General features: G+C 31.7%; 1 protein-coding gene across 1 annotated transcript; it reads right to left on the bottom strand.

The window, feature by feature from the left end:
- Positions 1-37: 37 nt before the first annotated feature.
- LOC108463688 (protein VAPYRIN-like) lies at positions 38-1,768 on the bottom strand. Its single transcript, XM_017763582.2, has one exon. It carries the CDS (start codon positions 1,766-1,768, stop codon positions 146-148), a length of 1,623 nt encoding a protein of 540 aa, XP_017619071.1. The 3' UTR covers positions 38-145.
- Positions 1,769-21,351: the final 19,583 nt, after the last annotated feature.

Here is a 21,351-nt window from a genome sequence, read left to right as displayed (position 1 = left end):
AACTCACATTGATTTTATATAATATTTTACGTATAAATTCAGGTCATGGAATGAACCTTTCTGATTCATAATCAGTTCTAAAATTTAATTCTTCGCCAAAAAGAATCAATTTAAAGCTCTCTAAGATATATGATCACCAAGCCACCTATATGACTGCCAATGGCAGCGATCTATCGAAGCTACCGCGGACAGCTCTTGCCTTTGTCGGTCTCCGTTTCATTGGTGCTTTCTTAGTCTCGATCTCTTTCCCGATTTTACCGTTTCCGAACGGAACTGAATCCGGCATAGCGCTGACTCGTGGCATGCCACCGGTTGTCGTTGCACCGCCATGGATCAATATCCTGCTGATGCCTACATAATGTAATGAATCCGCAATTTGCAAGGGTTTAACACCTTTGTTAGCCCTTGATTCCACATCTGCGCCTTTTTTTACCAACAATTCAACTACTTCAGCATGGCCTGATTCCACAGCACAATGCAAAGCCGTGTATCCGTCTTCGTCTCTTGAATCGATATCGATTCCTTTATCGATCAGTATCTTAACGGCATCCGTTCGTCCTTTAAACGATGCTCGATGTAATGCGGTCCATCCATGTTGATCTCTCCCGTTGATCGCTGCCCCGTTTTCGATTAGCCTCTGGATGGCCCTCACTTCACCTTTTCTAGCAGCTAAACACAAGTTGTCACCAAGCTTAAGTGCATCAAACAGTCTCATATGACCATGTTCCGCAGCAACATCGTACGCAGTTTTCCCTGTCTTGTTCCGAATATCTTTGTTCACTCCCTTTTGAAGTAACAACTTCACCATCTGCTCGTCGCCCAATCCGGCCGCGACGTGCAACGCTGTATCACCGTCCCGGGTGTTCCGAACACTGGGGTCGGCACCGTTAGCTAATAACAAACGCGTGCAATCTCTTCTTCTATTCTCAACAGCAAGGTGTAAGGCAGTGTTGCCATCTTTTGTGAGTGCATCAACGTTAGCCCCTTTAAGCAAAAGAAGCCTGAGTACCTCAAAATAGCCACCGATGGTGGCTAAATGAATCGGACCCCGACTCGAGGACTCGGATCGATCTGGGATAGCCTTATGAGCCAAAAGAAGCTCGACGATCAGCTCTTCACCGCACCCCGAAGCAGCTTCAAGTGGGGTCGAACCATACCGGCTTTGAAACTCGATATCAGGTTCGAATTCAAGCAATAATTGGACAATATCTGGTCTACTTTGAGCAATGGCGACATGAAGCAAGCTTTGACCATGGGAATCAACTGAGTCAGCTGGCCTCCATGATGGGTCACTACGCTCAAGAACTTCACGAATTTCATCCATGGAACCATCCATCACAAGCTGAACCAAAACTGGTGAGCCAACAAACATGATCTTCACACCACTGTCGATGAACACTTGCTTCTTCCGCGTGGTGAACCACTCATTGGGAACCGCATCGTAGCTCGACGTCGAGTCTTTCATCGCCGCACCGGGAACCACCACACTGTGGAGGAGGAAAGAATCGTCGGTGAAAGGGAACGAGTCCGGGAGAAACGAACCAGGAGGAAGATGATAAACAATCTCCACCGTTAACGTCCCAAGCGGTAGTATGATACCCGATTGGGGCTTGACAGTATACCGGCCCTTGTTCACCGGCTGCAACCGGAAAGCCACCGGCATGGTGAACATAACATTACGTAAAGTAAGCTCGCCGAAACATTTCTGGCCTAACTCAATACGAACTGCAACGAGGTTTGAAGGTTCCAAACTAATAAGCCTATCCATATTTTGTTGTTTGATACTTCAAATTAAGAGTGGAGGTGTTTGTGTTGGTGGGTTTGACGGAAGATCGAAAAACCCGCCGAAAGAAGCATTAATGTGATGAAGAGAAGGAAAGCAAATGAAGAGCGAAGGGGTGAGTTATAGAACTTAAAAGGGGAAGGTCATCAATGGCCGGCTATGATGAGAGAATGACAAGTGGTGGGTGTAAAAAACAATGGACGACTTGTTCTATTCGGCATTCTGGGTTGTATAACTCCTATGTCACAGTTGGGTAATGTTAAATTTCAGTGTCGTTTCTGCATATCACTTTCATTTCTGCTGTATTTTATTTTTTTTGTACATGGCAAAAAAAAGGTTTCTGCTGTATTTTATAGTTCCATTAATTGGTGTTTATTCATGAATATTATTCTTTTGTCAAGTGAATAGACATTTATTATATATTTATTTTGAAAATTTAAAATTGGAATAGTTAACTAATTCATTTTTTTTAAATAAACTTTAAACCACAACTAATAAAACGCATTAATTCCCTATATAACAAATATATAATCTGTTTGAACTAAATTCTGTATTGAATAAGGTGGTTCTTCAAACACTTGGACCTCTGTGAAACTTCTAGCCGTAACTTTAGTCATATAGTCAGTCACTGCATTATGAGCTCTCGGAATATGGCGTATACAAACCTTCCAATTTAAATGTATCATTTGATGAATAAAGCATAATTCTAACATCTTACTATCAATTGCTCCATAAGCCACAATCATCTCCACCAAAAGAGCATTATCACTGTCGAATTCTATTCTCCCATACAAAGCGAAGACCCTCTAGAATAGCTCTCACTTCGATCTTAAAAATTGCGTCTTACCTAGCAACATCAAGAAAAACCATAACCAATTAGTATCAGCATCTCTAGTCGCTCCCCCAGTGGCAGCATAAGATCCGTTTAGTGATACTACCGCATTTGTATTAAGCTTACTCCAACCTTTATCGGAGCTGACCATTGTTATGTAGTAACAATAAGATTAACATGTAACACAAGTGCAAGCATCCTTAACACCTATATCCACGATTTCCTGAGCACAACTGTGACTACTAGAAAACAAATACATATTCTGATTTTTCTATAGCAGCCAGCAAATTATAGGAAAAAAAAACTTCTCCATTCTATCTCTTGACTATCACAATATCCAATGTTTCACAAGTTCCATAAGATCCATTCATCTAGTGGTAAAGAAAAAAATCTTACCCGAGCATAGGTTGGCACAACTGACCACCAAATAGTCCTAGAGAAGCTGCAATCTTGACCAACATGGATCCCCGATATGGTGAAATTTAAAAATAAAGAAACTAAGGGTTTGTCTACTAAATTAAAAAAAAAATTAATGTTGAAAATTTAGATATTGAACTTTTGTACTAAGTTTTATAAACACTAAATTTATATTATAAAATTGTTTGATATGTTAATAAAAATTAAGCAATCGAATATAATTATTTTGTTTGATAACGGTAATTTTTATTTTGAAAATTCATGATTTCATCATTCCAATCTTATTAATATGATATTATTTGTTTTATTTTAAATAGTTTTAGATAACAATTAGAAATAAAATTTGAATATTTTAATTTTTAATAACATGAGAAAATAATTTATTTCAAAAATAAGGTTTTAAAAGACTATAAACTTAATATTTTCCACATTAAGTGATAAATAAATATTTACTTGCTTATTATATTCTGAAAATTTTATATTAAGTAAAAAGTGAATAAGTTATAAAACAAAATTAAATATTAAAATTTTCAATAAATCATTAAAATACATCCTAAATTTCGAGAAATAAAAAATAAAAGACAAATTACACTACTTGAAGAATATTTTAATTGATGAAATTATTTTGTTAACAAATTAACCAAACCTAATCGATTTCGATTGGTGACTTAACTAAAATTACTACCCAATCAATTAAACATATTTTAGAATTTTTATAAATATTTTTCATTTAATATATTACTTTTATCTGATTTAAGTAAATGCATTAATTACTCTTTTATAACATATTAACCAACAGCGCTAAATATAATCTTAATCAATGTTTTCCACAACAAAGCAATTTAATTAACATTGTTGTTAAATAAAGTTTGTTCCAAAGCATTTTAATTAGATTACAAAAGAGAATCATTATGAGGCTGCCAAAGGCTACCAAACTACAAACAATATAATATTCTCTATGCCACATATACATTTACTTTAATAAATCTCTAATTATTTTATATCACCACTTATTCCAATAATAAATCAATTGAAGATATTTTGAAATATAATTTTGAAAAATCTTAAAAGAAAACTACCTCTAAAACCCTACTTCTCTAACAGAAACCTATCCTTCCTTTTTTTTAAAATAAGATAAATTATAACAAATGTCAATTAAATTATTAACAAGTTTATATTTTGGTCATTCAATTTTAAAAATTTACAAAAATGATTATTGAACTATTCGAAAGTTTTCATTTAAAGCACTAAGTTATTAACTCTTTTTTCTAAGTTCAGCTAGCGAGCTTCAAACAATAATTCAACTGTGGATCAGTACCCATTAACAAGTAAAGCGTACCTTAGATCCAAATTAATCTGATGATCAATATTAGAAATCAGAGAAGAAAGTTGTTTGGATTTTGGTTCATAAATTCGCAATGTTCAAAGTTGTTTCATGAAAAAAATTAAACTGTAAAAGAGAAGAGAAAAATGGGCTTTCAGTCGGTGTAGACAGTGTGAACAAATAAGGTGATATAACAATGATTTTAACAATCTAGTGACTTAAATAAAAACTTTCAAATAATTTAATGGTCATTTTATAACTTTTTGAAGTTGAATGATCTAAACATAATCTTACTACTACTTTAGTCGACTTAAATATAGTTTTCCTTTAAAATATTCTTTACTTTTAAAGATATATATATATATATATATATATACTTTTTCCATAAATTTTTTGTCACATAATCTAATATTTTAATAAAAAATATTGAGAAAGAACAAGATCATTGCTTGATTTAATAAATCTTCCCAAATGTCCTCAACAATAAGTCAAATTCATAAATAAATATATATCTCCCTTTAGGTAATATATATATATATATATATATATATATATATATATATACAAATGTGTTTAAAATAAGTTAAATATTATTATTTGAGTTTTAGTTTGGTTGGTATCATTATTATTGTCGATATAGAAAGACGTGGGTTCAAATATGTTGAAACACATTATCTTTCTATTTTAAAATTAAGAAGAAATTATGAGTAATTTTATGTATTATATTAAAAGGGATATATATTAACAATGTTACAATAAGTCAAATACTTTATAAAAACATACATTGCCTTCTAGGTAATTATATATATATTTTTGTTATTGTGGATAATATATATATATATATATATATATATATATACGTTTTAGGTAAAAGATTCATGAAATAAAAAGCGGATTGATTAACTCAGGCATATTAAATTGATTTATTTGGTTAACGGGCCATAATTAAATAAATATTAACTTTTTTGAAGGAGAGTTAAACAATAATTATAGTTGTATAGATATGGTTATCGGTTCTCTTATTTATTCAGGTACTAAGGTTTGTTTAAAAAGTGAAAAGATTTAAATAAAAATATAAGTTTGAAAATGAGTTTAGATAAAAAATAATGCTTGTTTTCTAAACGGGTCTGGCCTTGAGTATATTTTTTTGCTTCAGTCGATTCGAATCAGTTGTTTTGCTGCAATTTCGCTATTATGTTACTACTATTTTGTTATTATTGTTTGAATATTATATAAATCTTGTTTTATTGTTAATTTCACTACTATTTTAGAGGCATTTACTTGCTAAGTTGTAACTATCTTAGTGTTATTTAAGTATAAAGACTTTTTTAATGTATTTTCAAAGTGTTGGGAAACATTTATTTTAATATTTTTAATTTATTAGATGTATTACATTTTAAATTTATTTTTATATAAAAATAATCTAAAATTTTTAATATGAGCAAGTCAAGTTTAACATTTTTAATTTAAGTCGAGCTTTGGCAAAATTTTAAGCCAATTTTTTAGGCCAAAACTAAAATCTAAAAAAGCACCTAAAATTTTGGATCAACTTGAACATGATAAGATTTAATGCTATTAGCATTTTTAGTCTTACTAAGTATTTTAATATTTATTTTAATGTTTAAACATTAGAACAAAAGAATTTACCAAATGGGATTGTGAATATTTTATCCGATCGGTTGACCACTAATCTAATATTTGAAATCTATTTGTTCAACATAAAATGGGTATAATTCTATAAACAAATAAAACAATTTTTAAATTTATAAGTAACATAGATTATGTCCAATATTGCACCTATTTGTGCCATTTCTTGTCAAAGTAATTAATAAATATGATTAGTTAGAACAGTGTGATTTCCATTGGTGAGAAAACTTATGGTGAGACTGCATCATAAGTTAAAGCAATTTTAAATCTTAATTTCCATGTTAAGCCCACATTTGGATTGTGAATTTTATTCATAAAGGGTCACTATAATTTGATTGGCTTTGAAAGTTTCCCCAAAAACATTGGATACATCAAATACATGACCATTTCTTTGGCTTTAATGTGCTATTGATTGTCTTCACTTGCTTCATGAATAATTGTGAGAAAATGAACATTGTTTTTGTTATCTAAGACTTTTACAAACCTGCCAATTGTTAGAAGTATAAGCAATAGAGCTTTGATAATTAACCCTTAACTTTTGAAAAGTTTACCCCCTTTAAGTAGTTGTTTGGCCCTCCTTCCAATTTTAAACAACAAAAAATATTTCTTTTTTTGTTTTTCGTTTCATATCACGTATGTTATTTTTTTAGTTTTAAATATTTATATAATATATTACAACTTTCTTTATTTGGATGATAATTTGCCACTTTTTAATTTTACATTAAATATGAATTTAGATTAAAATTCAATTTGTTAACTAGTGAAAAGAACTCTTTTACTATTGCTACTAACAACTATTGTTATCAATGTTTGTCCTTCAAATACAGCATCAAGTTCATTTTCAAAGATTTTTTTTCATCTTTTTATAATTTTACTATTGCTTTTATTGTGTTTTAAAGTTTATAGTTTAATTTTAATTTATAGTTTTTAATGTTTTGATCTTTTAAGATATTGTAGTTATGAAGTTGAAAACAATTTATTTGTTTTTTAAATAGAAAAGTACAGAGACAACACACTCACATTCAAAAGCGTCAAAAATTGAGTTATCACCTTCATCATTTGCTCCTTTGAACTCTGATGTCCGTCCTTCTAAAATTCTTAAAGTTGAAGATGCAGCACTTGATTTGTCTAACTTGGAATGTGAACCTGGGTTACTAGAAACACAAAAATATATAGACTTTTTCAACACCTTTTGAGCTCTAATTCATGTAGTTTCATAGTATTTTTTGTCGAAATTCATGTTTTAATTATAAAATAATTAAATTGCACACAAATTATCAACATATTGATAAGCGTCGTTTTGCCTATCAAAATAAAATAAACCTCTTCAAAAATAAAATAAATAAATAAAAAGGTAGAATAGTGGAAGAGGGTCGATCCACAGGGAGTTTAATGGAATTCTTGATTAAATTTCTTGTTCTCGACCTAGGAGCTGAAATAGAAAATAAAAAAAGGTGGTTTGAGAAGTAACAAGAAAATAAAATAAACAAGTAAAATTGCAAAGAAAGATGTATTAAAATAGAAGCAATAAAATAAAGAAGATGAAAGATTAAGTTGAATAAACACAAGTATAAGAATCGCCTCGAGCTAGTTTCGTCAATTCCCACGATCATTGAAATAGATTTTTGCTCTGGGATTCATGTCGGTTACAGTCTATGAGTTCCAACCCATCGTAACTTGCTTTTCTATCATGTAACCGATCTTCCCAAGTCTATCTTCGAAAGTCGATTCTTAAGTAAATCAACCACGTCTATTGCCGTTAAAATATTTAGTTTTAAAACAGGAAAAGCCCAACTCGGAAGTTGAATTATCGAGAATCATCTCCGATCTCATCTTTCCTTAGCGGACCGCCGCTAAGAGTGTTCATAGGAAGTTGAAATGCCACATGCCGATCCTTCCTCCCAACTATAAAATTAAACGATTCCAGACCAACGGATCCTTTTTGATTTGAAAAACGTTTAAAAATTTTAGTAAGGCCGATTGCCAAACTATCTAAGATGAAAGACGAAAATGTATCCCAAAGGGATTTAAGCAATATTCAATTCTCACGTGAGGAATTGATTCGTACTACTCTTGGCTTGAGAAAAATTAGCCAAGCATGATATTGATTATCATGCTTAACATGTTTTGATAATGTAAAAACATAAAATAAAATAAAATAAAGTAGAAATAAAACAAAAGAAGAAAATTTTATTAAAAATGAAAATAAAGTAGCAATAAGAACAAAAGACCAGAGATCCCCTTAGCCTTACCCAAAGGTGGGTATTTATAGGCTTCTAATTCCCAAATCAACAAGGAAAACTAATCAAAAAAAGATAAGATAATATCTTTAAAATTATGAAAATGAAATCCAAAATCCCCCAAATCACGTCAATAGATCAAGATAAGTTGTTTCCAGAATATTCCCCGTGTTGACTTCTGATTTGCCACATCAGATCCGCGTCGTGTCCACGACTCCAGTCGTGACAGAATGAAAAGAAAGAAAACTGCAGATTACGTCTTTTTGTTGCCATTTCCAGTATTGGGTTCACTACACAAGAAATAAATCAAATACAACCAATTAAGTAGTGAAAAATTCATAAGACAAAGGAATTAACAAGCAAAAAGTGTCAAATATAAGAGTACATCACATATTTAATTTTAATTATTTTTTATAATAAATTTACACAAATTTGATTTATTTTCGACAGTTTTGCACAAAGGATGAAAACCGGCTTGACAGTCACCTTAAAAAGCTTGAACCGTTGAGGCAAATTTTGTATCAAGTGACCCAAGAGTAAAGCTAATTATTTTTTCAGCCATGGACATCCAATAATAATTATTGAATATATTTTATAATTACTTTTGATCCAACACAAATTGGGTTAAATTTAATTACAAGCTTGATAAAGAGAAATGGGGTCCAATTGTGCTAGGTGAAGAGGACTGATCCACCAAGAAATTGACAGCCCAAACTGTCCCACTGTAGTTGACCCAATCAGCTTATTTTAGCTGATTTTTATGATTGCAAATCGGTCATTGAACTTGTCCTTAATTATGTTCAAACCACTCCTCTTTTCAAGGCTAAAAATAACAAATTCAAATCAAATCATCCCTCCTACCATGCATGGCCGGCCAAGGGAAGGGAGATTGGCTGTTATTTTTAGCAGCCATCACCACCTATAAAAAGCCCCCTTCACTTCCTCGTTTTTCATCCCTCACTTCACACGTCTCTCAATCACATATTTTCTCTCCTTTTCTCTTCTAGTTGCTTTCCAAATTTCTTATTTCCTTTTCTGATTTCCCCTATTGAAAAAGAGCTTACATGCCTCTAGGAGTAGCAATAATCAAGTGTTCGTGAAGGCCTTGGATCAATAGAACGAGCAAAGAATACAGCAACGCACTAATCTGGCTTCAGAAAACCACCGAGACTTGTTTTTCTAGTTTCCTTCTCTTAGTCTTTGTTTTAATTTTCATTTGTTCATGAACATGAATATTTTTATTGTTGTTCTTGAATTAATTAAAATAACTTAAATTCCTTTCCTGTTAGATTAATTGCATTCTGTCTACTTATGATTATTAAAATTGTATTTGTGTTATTATTAGGTCTCGAGAAATTATTCAATTAAAAAAATCATGCTTACGTTATCATTGCATTTTAATTGTAAGATAACAATTGAATTAATTATTTAAAAGTATTGAAATTGTAATTAATGGACACAATACTTAATTGGTGCATGTTTTATCTTTTAAGGTAGCTGAGGGTTAAATTAGCTACAGTATTAAACAATTCATTAGTCTTGCATAACTTGCAATATTATTGTGATTAAATTGTTTCAATATAGAAATATTCGATTAATCATTTGAATTAACATAGAGATATGGTCAAGAGATTATTGAGTTTTCGTAGGTAAGTATGTGCATTAGTTAGCAAGTTATTGAGTTGTCGTGAAATTATTCGTAACAACATGAACACGATTCTAATAATTCTAAGTTAAAGAATAAAATTAATCTAACACATTTATGTCATATTGATTAAACTCATTTTTAGAATTCGTGCATTGGAATTTTACTTTTTATTTTCTTAGTTAGCACTTAGTTAATTTTTTAGTTTTTATATCACTACTTCAAATCAACATATTTTCCATCACCAAATTGTTTAAATTTACATTTCATAAATATTCTCTTTTACAGTCCTTATGGGTACGATAACTTGACATTACTTGTCACTTTATTACTTGTTCCGATTATGTACACTTGCACATTTCCGTCATTCTAATTGTCTAAGAAAATATATGAGTATCCACTTAATATGTGTGATGAAATTCGAAGAGCTTATACTAACTTAGGACCATATCAACCTATTATTTCAGAATATCCTGCTTCTAATTCAAAAAATCATCCCCGTTATTTTCAACCATCATTGTTTAAACATTTTTCCTGGTTAGAATATTCACTTTTTAAAGATGCATTATTTTGTTTGATTTTTTTTCTTTTTAATAGATATCCAAGTAGTTGTTTTGGATCAACTGCATTTATTCATAGTGGCTTTAATAATTGGAAAAAGGTAAATAATGGATGCAATTGTGCTTTTTTGAAACATTTAGGAAAAGATCTGAATTCACTGCATAACAATGCACAATGAGCTTATGTAGATTTAATGAATCAAGCTCAACATATTGAAGTATCACTTGATAGACAAACAACATAGCAAATTGCAACTAATCATCTACGTTTGAAAACTAGTATAGGTGTAGTTTGATGGTTGTCATTTCAAGGGTGTGCTTTTAGAGGCCATGATGAAAGCTTAGGATAAAAAAATTGTGGGAACTTTCTTAAATTGTTATCATTATTAGCATCTTATGATGAAAAAGTTGAAGATGTTTTCAACAGTGTCCACAAAATGCTAGCTATACTTATTCAACAATACAAAAAGAGATACTGAAAATTTATGCCAGTAGAGTTCGTAATGTAATTCATGAAGAAATTGGTAACAGAAAGTTCAACATTATTGTGCATTAAGCGAGAGGCGATTCAAAAAAAGAGCGAATGGAAATTGTTTTAAGATTTTTTGATAAACAAGGACTGGTAAAAAAACGATTTTTTGATATAGTCCATGTTAAAGATATTGTATCATTGAATTTGACGAATGAGATTTTTAATGTTCTCTTGCAAGATAGTTTTGACATACAAAATATCTGAAGTCAAGGTTATGATGGAGCAAGCAATATGCGTGGGGAATTTAACGGCTTGCAAGCTTTGATTTTGAATGATTATCAATATGCTTATTATGTTCACTATTTTTCTCATTGTATTCAGTTACCGTTGGCTGCAGAAGCTAGAGAACTGGTTGAAGTGCATCAATTTTTTAAAGACTTGTATTGTTAGTATTGCTTCTGCTTCTTCCAAGAGACACGATGAATTACAAAAAGCTCAAGTAGTTGAAATAACTCGTGTGGTATCCATTGATGAATTAGCAACTGGAACAGGAATGAATCATATTAGCACTTTACAATGTCCTGGTAAGACTTTATGGAGTTCTCATTTAAATTCAGTTACTAGTTTACTAACAATGTACAATGCTACTAGCACAATTCTTGAAAATCTAAAAAATATCGCTCCTAACTATTCTCAGTGAAGAGATGCTCATAACACATATAATAGATTGAGATCTTTTGAGTTTATTTTTATTTTGCATATGATGAAGGAAATTTTAAGTGTTATTGATAATCTTTTTCAAGCTTTGCAACGTTGTTCTCAAGATATATTAAATGCCATGATTTTAGTTTTGACAACAGAATACTTAATTCAAAAGTTGAAAGATGATGGATGGGATGAATTATTGAAAAATGTGATATCTTTTTTGTGAAACTTAGGAGTTGGATTTTCAAGATATGAATGCTCAATACATTGTGGGTCATAGCCGTAACAAGAAAGAAGATGTTACAATAGAGCATCATTATCAAGTGGATATATTTTTTGCTACAATAGATACTCTGCTATAAAAATTAAAGAGAAGATTTAATGAACATGTTGCCGAGCTTCTTACTCTTACTACAGCTTTAGATCCCAAGTAATTTTTTAAGTTATTTGATATTGATAAAATTTTCATTCTTGTAAACAAGTTCTGTAACGATCCGAAAGTCAGTGGTCTCGAAAAATGTAGTTTCAAGACTTTGTTTCTGTAAAATAGACCCGTAAATATTTTTATTAGATATTTAAGAAGTTATATAATAGGTGAATTGAATTTTTGGAATGACAATTTTGTTGAATTAGAGTTTAATTATGGTACAATGAATAAATCATAAAAGAGGTAAAAGTTTGAACACTAAGGAATTTAATAATTAGAAATAAGGATAGAGACTATTACAGTAAATATACCATCTAAGTATTATTGTGGGTGGCTTTTAACTAAGGTATACATTTATATTGTAGTTTAATTAAAATTATAAATAAAATATAGATTAAAAAGGAATAAAATAGAAAAAAATGGAGAAACAAAACATTTCCTATTCATTTTTATTTATGCAACCCTAAAATAAGAAGAAGAAAGAAAGAAGTTCGGCCTTAGGGATTTCAATTTAAAGCTTCAAATTGATTAGTGCAATTTAGTCATTTTCTTGTACTTCTTTTGTTTTTGGAATCCCGAGAGCTTAAACTAGTTGACCCATGTGTTATTTTTCAAAACTATTAAAGTTTTAGAATGATGTCATTGATGAATCATTGAAGTTTTGGTATTAAATGGATAGATTTTAAGCTGATGAGTGAAAAAGAACTAAAATATGAAGCTAATTTGTAGTTTTGTGAAATAGAGACTAAAATGCATAAATTCCATAATTTGTGGTAGAAATTAGAAATATAAGGTCTTAAAAGGACTAGAGTGGAATTGGCTTGAATATTTGAGTTCTAAATTGAATATTTTGTTAGTCTCGATTTTAGGGACTAAACTGAATAAATTCCAAAATATGTATGACTTTACAATTGAGTTGGAAAGTAATGTTATGCATGGTTGCATAATATTCATCACTAAAGACGACATGGGTGCATCAAAAAAAAGAGGAAAGAAAAAATCGACAATGCGTAGTTTGAGTTTCAGTAAGTGTTTCTATGATTTAACACTTATTTAATTTCTGTATTTTCTATGATATCAAACATTGTTTACTATTACAATAAAATGTGAATGATGACTAAAGTGATTCGGAACAATTGAAATTGAATGTTAAGATAAATACCAAAATGAATAGATGTATCATTATGGGATTGAATTATAATTGCTATTGGGTACGGTTTGGTTAGAAGTGTGAAAATGAATGGACCTAAGCCATTCGTTAAAAGATGGAGATGATCAATGTGCTAGTGACTAGACTTGATATTGTCATCGTCACTGAGCAACCCGGGGTGGAAATTCATCGTTGTTAGGCAATCTGGGATGACATAAATGAAATAAGAAATGATCATTGTCGGGCAATCCAGAGTGGTAAGCCATCATCGCCGGGCAACCCTAGGTGGCAAGTAATCATTGTTGGGCAACCCGGGATGACATAAATAAATCAATGAACCATCATTGCCAAGCAACCCGGGATGGTAAGTCATTGTTTCCAGATAATTTGAGGTGGCAAGTCATCGTTGTCGGGCAATCCGGGATAATAGATTGAAAGGAGTTAAATCTAATTCAAATGTTTAGAATTTCGATGGCGATATTATAAAGTATGAGGTTTAAAAAGGAAATGATAGGTGACCAAAGATTCACATTGAAACTTAGTAGCATGAATTTTAAATCTTAATCCAATTTAATGTTCTCCACACTATTCCGATTTTAATAGAAGTACGTTGAATTACTTGTTCATCATGTAATTCACTTTCTATATGCAGAATAGGTTTTAACTACGTTCCAAACTCCTTAAAGTTTGTACTCCTTCTTCTATATAACTTGGCGTGTACCTAGAGATGTTATTTTGGACTCTGTGCTGTTTATGCATTTTGAAGTTCTCAATATGAGTTTTAGTGAATGGTTACACTTAGTTAAGTAATGTAGTGTTAGTTTGAAAAAAGTAAATGAAATGGGGAAATGATTATGTTCAAGATATGTGTTTATGAAATTGTATGCATATATTTCTTGAAACAGTGTTTTGACTATGTTTTGTTTGTGAAATGGTGCCACTATTTGATATATTGGTTAGAAGATTAGGGATGTATTAAATGGCATATTGTTAGCATGTTTTTGACAGGGTTTTTAGCAGGAACTTAATGGCCAAAATTTTCATTTAGGTTCATTTTTAAAGGTAGGATTGTATCATGCATAAATGACATATTTTTGCATTACATGGTTTATAACACGGTCGTATGTCACAGATGCGTGTGTCACAGACGGACAAGTGACATGGTCATGTGAGCTCTGTAAATAATGAACCAATTGTATACACTGTCTCCGATTGTCACATGGCTGGCCACATGCCCGTGTGATTATTATAACTTTGGTCATTTGGGTTTCTACACAGTTTCAGTTTATTACATGGCCCATCCACACAGCCGTGTGAATTTATTTGAAGGCTTGCAAATTCGACCCACAGGGCTATAGTAAGTTATACGATTAGGTCACATGGCTGTGTGACTCTAGTTTTACACGATTACAGTTTGATTCACTGTAACACCCCTTACCCGTATCCGACATCGGAATAGGGTCCGAGGTGTTACCGGACTCAAACATAAACAAACATACAAAACCAGGACATAAAATTTTTCCCAAATTAAAACCATTCATTAACATACTTATCATTCCTTATATAGGCCCATGGGGCCCAAAACATACATTATGCGTGGATCGGGACTAAACCGAGAACTTTTGAAACTTTTATAGCACTTAGAAAAATTTCTTATTTTGGAGGGTCCGTGTGGTCACACACACCTGTGTGGCTTGGGACATGCCAGTGTCCTCAGCCCGTGTAAATCTCTATTTATGATGTCATCAACACAATTAGGGTCACACGGCCAAGTCATACGCCCGTGTGCTTAGGCCGTGTGGTGAATTAAATTCCAAAAATCAGGTGCAGACTTTATACAGCCTGGGCATACGCCCATGTCCTAAGGTCATGTCCTTCACACAACTGAGACACACGGTCGTGTCTTTGCCCGTGTGTTTACTACTTAGCATTCTGTTCTGCATTAATTAGGGTGCAGGGGACACACAGCCAGATCACATGCCTATGGGGCAGACCGTGTGCAACACAAGGCCTAGACACACGCCCGTATGTCTACCCGTGTGGACAACATTGAAGCCATTTTCCAAGCCTTTTGTCACCCTCAATGACATATGCACACTTACACATCTCAATCACATCCTACATGGCATAAATGAGCACTTACACATTCATAAACATGGCTCATGCATATCAACTTCTGATCGATTTATACTTGCTTAAGGCTCCATGTTTTATTTAGACTAAGCTTACCAAATCACATGCAATATGTAACATCAATTTACTTCCATTTTACACACTCATGCTCTAATTGTTATTATGTCATTTACTCACAATTCCATCATCAAACATTCATGACCATATCCACAATTCATCCAAGTCAAATGTGTAACACCCCTACCCCATATCTGTTGCCGAAATAGGGTTATGAGACATTACCGAACAAATGTGCAAATACAAATATTAATAAAACTTTACCCAAGTCCAACCCATTATGTATACAAAAAGAAAAAAATATATAGTTAACTTACATTTCCGTACATATACTATTTAGAACATTGAAAATAGATATCATATCAATTTCAAACTAACACTTACTGCATATAATGCGCATATAAATATGTTTATATAGCAATAATCGTCGACAACATGGTCAAACGTAATATTAAATCAATTATGAAATAATGCATACACCACCAATTATCATATGCATATTCATGTAATTTATTAAGCCATAATACATATAAATAAAATTACTATCATATGCAACTTAAGTTAGATCAATTTTGAAACTTGCATGTTTTGCACTTATGTTCAAATTAGTATATTCATTCGGCACAAACCACACATTATCACACACTCCATTTAAGATATTAATCATTAAAGACTTTAAATATTTATTTTAAATCATTAAATCATATACATTTGGTCTTAGTAATTTAATCATTTTATAAATACACATCACCTAAAAGTCCTCCTATTACCTATGCCAACCAACATGTCTAAGAGCACACACTCAATAACAGAATAATGGTTACCATTCGAACAACTTACACTTGGATTTATTTATTGACGTTTGAGATCAAACTTATTTAGCACATTCATGATATCTAAATTTAAGCATGGATCCGCAATCTACTAAGTCTGACCGAATACACTTGTCAACTAAGGAGATTATATTTATCATGACAAGGCACAAATCACATATAAATACACTCAAACATAAATCTTGCATATCATGTGTGAAACAAATTAAGTCAAATTATCATATGCATAAATATTTATATAAACATATGACAAATTACAAGTTAGTCATAACCATCCTATATACCTTTATCTTTTATGCGAATTTATAATACATTAGATTATAATTTTCAACTAACTCATATTTCAATTTATACTTCGAAATAATAAGGCATTGACCACAAATGGACGTATAAACAAATCATGAATTTTACTGCCATGAAACAACCAAACTAAATCTACTTATGTTAGGTTAAGACTCAGCCAACATGTATTGCCGAATTACACATATTACATTGAACACATACGCCCATCACATACACATATACCTTATTCTACGTTTACCCTAGCCGAATCATCTATATAATCGACCAAAAATCATTGATCATTTCCATAACATGATACACCTATCATGAACATCATTTCTTCATAGCACATAACACTATTACCAAAACGAACTCAAACCACAACCAAGCATAACCAAAGTAAATCTTAGAAATTAAGCCATTTTCGCATGGCCTTAATACAAAACCAAAGTTCATTATTTCAAAACAACATCCAACCTATACATGCCATAATACGAGATTGATTATTTAAATACCATAGCTATAGATAGTGTGATAGACTTTACTAACGATCCCCGAGCTTGTAACTCGAATCCAAAATCTATAAAACAAAGACAAATGTACACACAATAAGCTATTTAAGCTTAGTAAGTCATAAGCAAACAAACAAACCGATGACATAATCAACTTATTTTAACCAACCGAATTACAATATCCATATCAAGCTTATTCTCAACTTTCAACTTCAATAATAATATACCTGAACACATATATCCATTACCTTAGCCGAATGTTCTCAAGATTAAGTCATCAAATCATTGTTCAATTTTCAAAAGCCAAATTATTAATATAAAACCTAATATACATACCTTTGTATAAATAAGCTTTTAAATCAGGATAAAATTTATATACACATATTAACTAAGTAACCGAATATGCAAGACCATTATATATATATGCAAAAATAAAATCATACCAACAAGGGTCATACTTCTTGCCCATAAGGCCGAATACACATGACATTTTTACACATATATTTTTCATTCATGTTACACATGCTTGTAACTAATATCATAACACTCACTTACCTTGTTGCAAATAAATATTAAACCAATACATACCTGATCACTTAGCTAATTTAACATATTTGTTCCCAACTTATCAATGCCTGATGAACCATTCGGAATTGGGTAGGACACTCGGATAATCGCACATGTATCGTACAATGCCAACGTCCCAGACGTGGTCTTACATGTAATCACATATCGATGCCACTGTCCCAGACAGGGTCTTAGTCGTACATATATATCGGAATCACATATCGATGCCATGGTCTTACTCGCACACATATATCGGGATCCTATGTCATGACATATGTATCCTAACTATTCCTAAGGTTCATACGGGGCTTTCGGACGTCGTAACTCGGTCGAAACGAACTCGGAATGTAATAACCAAGCTTATTCATATTCGGCCATAGTGTATATAATTTCATAAATTTCGTTCCAGCATACATATTTCATATTAAACTACAATTAAACACGTCTATTTGCTTATAAACTTACCTCGGACAATGAAAAACCGGTACGGATCGACTAGTCGACAACTTTCGTTTCCCCCCGATCCAAATCCGATTTCTTTGGTTCTTGATCTAAACATATTCAAATTAAGCTCATTAAAACATATTTTCATTCAATTTAGTCCAAAAACATGTAAATGGGAAAATTACCATTTTACCCCTGACATTTATAATTTTTACAATTTAGTCCCTATTACACAAAACACAAAATATGCAAAGTTTCAAAGTACTCATGTTTGGCCGAATCTTACCCATTACCATACAGGTCCATATATTTCATTTATTTCACATTTTAGTCCCTCAAATTATTATTTTTGTAATTTAGTCCTAATTACTCAAAATCATCAAAAACTCCAATACAAAACATGTTAATCTAAAACATATCTTTCATTTTTCATCATCAAACAAAAAAAATCACAAGTTATCCACAATGACACAACTCAAAATATTCATCAAAATAAAAAATTAAAGCATGGGTCTTGAAGATTACTAAGCAATGATCTCAAAAACGTAGAAATTATCAAAAACCGAGCTGAACTCTTACCTTGATTGAGCTTGAATGAAGCCGAACCCTAGGTTTCTCTTTTTCTTTTCTTTTGTTTTTTAGTTTCGGTGCAAGAAATAAAAATAACATGAATATGGCTTATTTTTTTATGATATGTTTATGTTATAATAACTTATTTTATTAGTTTACCATATTAACCTTAGTTTACCATATTAACCTTAGTTTAAAACTTGATATTATCATATTTTAATGTCCTTTGCCGTCCACTTATTTTACTAATGACTTTTTTATCTCATATAGGCTTCCATTTAAAAAGCCAAGTGCACTTTAGCCCCTTTTAGAAATAACCACCTAATTTACATTTTACGCGATTAAATCCTTTATTTAATCAAACACCTAAACAATAAAATTAAATCACGAAAATTTCACACATATAAATTCACACAAAATAAGCATAGAAAATAATTTTAAAATATTTTTCTGACTCGGATTCGTGGTCCCAAAACCACCGTTTCAATTAGGGTCTAAATCGGGCTGTTACAAAATAAATTTAACCACATCATGAGTGGCCTTGGCACATGCATGCATATATGAATAGGATTACATCCCCATAATTAATATGAGCTATATCTCATGACCATATACAAAATGAAACATCAAATCATTATAAGCCAACACATTTGGCTAAACCAATATGACATATAACAAAAAGACCAAGTCCCTATACATGACATACTCAAAATGTTGAGACTAACTATACCCAAAAGTTCAATTGATAGTGTGATCGAGTCTCCGACGTCCCTCGATCCCTGAGCTAGTTTGGCGATACTATAAGAAAATGGAAAAGAGAGGGGAGTAAGCATAAAGCTTAGTAAGTTCACATGCAAATAAATAGCAACATAAACATGAATACTATACAATTAACATAACATGATTTACAGATATGTCATCATAGTTACATAGGCATAACTTACTCATTTTCAAAACCAGCGCCCGAATTCACATAGACACATATCACATATTTCATGAGCTCAACACATATAGTTCCTAGTGACATTTCACTTGTATCCTAATCTATTCTTAAGATTCAAACGGGGTTTTCTCAATGTCTCATATTCGTCGAACTCGTTCACAATGTTATTCATACACTCTCATAACAATTAAACATAGAGACTCATACATTAATAAAACATTAAAACATGAAACAACATTTCATTATTTACACATGAACTTACCTCAATACAAAATATTGACAATTAATTCGATTTAGTCCAAAATCTTGTTCTTTCCCTTGTCTAGGTCCGGACTTCGTTTTTCTTGATCTATAATATAAAATTCAGCTCATTTAATCATCACATTATTCAAATCAGTCCAAAAACTATATTTTGAAAAAATTATAGTGTCAAAACCATCCTTCAAAATTTAAAATTTTAATTTTAATGAAAAACGGGGGGATCGACTTTTTGGAAAATAGAAATGTGGAGTCGCCACCGATCTTTTTGTTTTGGTGTGATCGGGTCACCTAAGAATGTGGTTATTTTAATAAAACATTTTCGGTTTACTAAAACATCGATTATGGTCTACAAAAATTTTAGAAAACGGGCTCGGGAGTCGGTTACGTTTGAGGAAGGATTAGCACCCTCACTACGCCCAAAGTTGGTACCAAATCGATTAAATACTGTCCTTATGTCTAAAATTATTTTTTTTTTTGAAATGTGGTCCTTTTTTAATAACATTTGAATAACCTGAGTTGATTTTCAAAAATCTTCTTGTTTCGACGTCCGAAAATTTATAATTTGAAAATCACAAAAGGATGCTCAACTATTTAGTCCAATGGAACACCGAAACCCTGCACAGTAGGGCACGTTTCCTCGAATTTCCAAACATTGACCATTGCCTTACCTTAGAAAATACGTGTGAAATTCTGAAGAGATATTCGATTATTTAGGAAAAATGAAAACGCGCAACCCAGCACAATAGGGCTCGATTCTCAAATCGCCAAACATCAAACATCGCCTTCGTTTTGAAAGATTTTTAATAAACATGAGTGAAAACCTAAAGGAATATTCGATTGTTTTGAGCAAACGAGGAATCACAACCCAGCACAATAGGGCATGATTCTCGAATTGTCAAACACAGAATGTTGCCTTCGTTTTAAAGGATTTTTAATAAACATGAGTGAAAACCTAAAGGAATATTCGATTGTTTTGAGCAAACGAGAAATCACAACCCAGCACAATAAGGCATGATTCTCGAATTGTTAAACACCGAGTATTGCCTTCGTTTTAAAGGATTTTTAGAAGACACGAGTGAAATTCTAAAGGGACCTTCGATTACTTTGAGCAAACGAGAAATTGCAACCCAACACATTAGGGCACGATTCCACGAATTACCAAGTATCGAATATCGCCTTCGTTTTGAAGAATTTTTGAAAGGTATGAGTGAAATTTTGAAGAGATATTCGATTGTTTTGAGCAAACACGAAATTGCAACCCAACACGTTAGGGCACTATTCCGCGAGTTGAATCTCGTCTTCGTTTTAAATAATTTTTAAATGGATACTTATAAAACTAGCTTAAAACGTATTAATGCATTTTTTTGAAATGAAATGAAATTAATCATAAAATTTGGATTTTATAAAACCACATTTCGAAAATCAGATGGAAAAATGATGAATGGGGTAATATGTACATACGAGATACAATGCTTAACGAATGAGAATATTAATCAACTAGTAGAACAAACAATTAAATGGAATTAATCTAAGTTATAACCTAATTT

The sequence above is a fragment of the Gossypium arboreum genome, chromosome 13 (assembly GCF_025698485.1).
Source record: "Gossypium arboreum isolate Shixiya-1 chromosome 13, ASM2569848v2, whole genome shotgun sequence".
In the NCBI taxonomy this organism is placed as follows: Eukaryota; Viridiplantae; Streptophyta; class Magnoliopsida; order Malvales; family Malvaceae; genus Gossypium; species Gossypium arboreum.
Note: the sequence above shows the minus strand (reverse complement) of the source record. Positions and strands in the feature narration are given on the sequence as shown.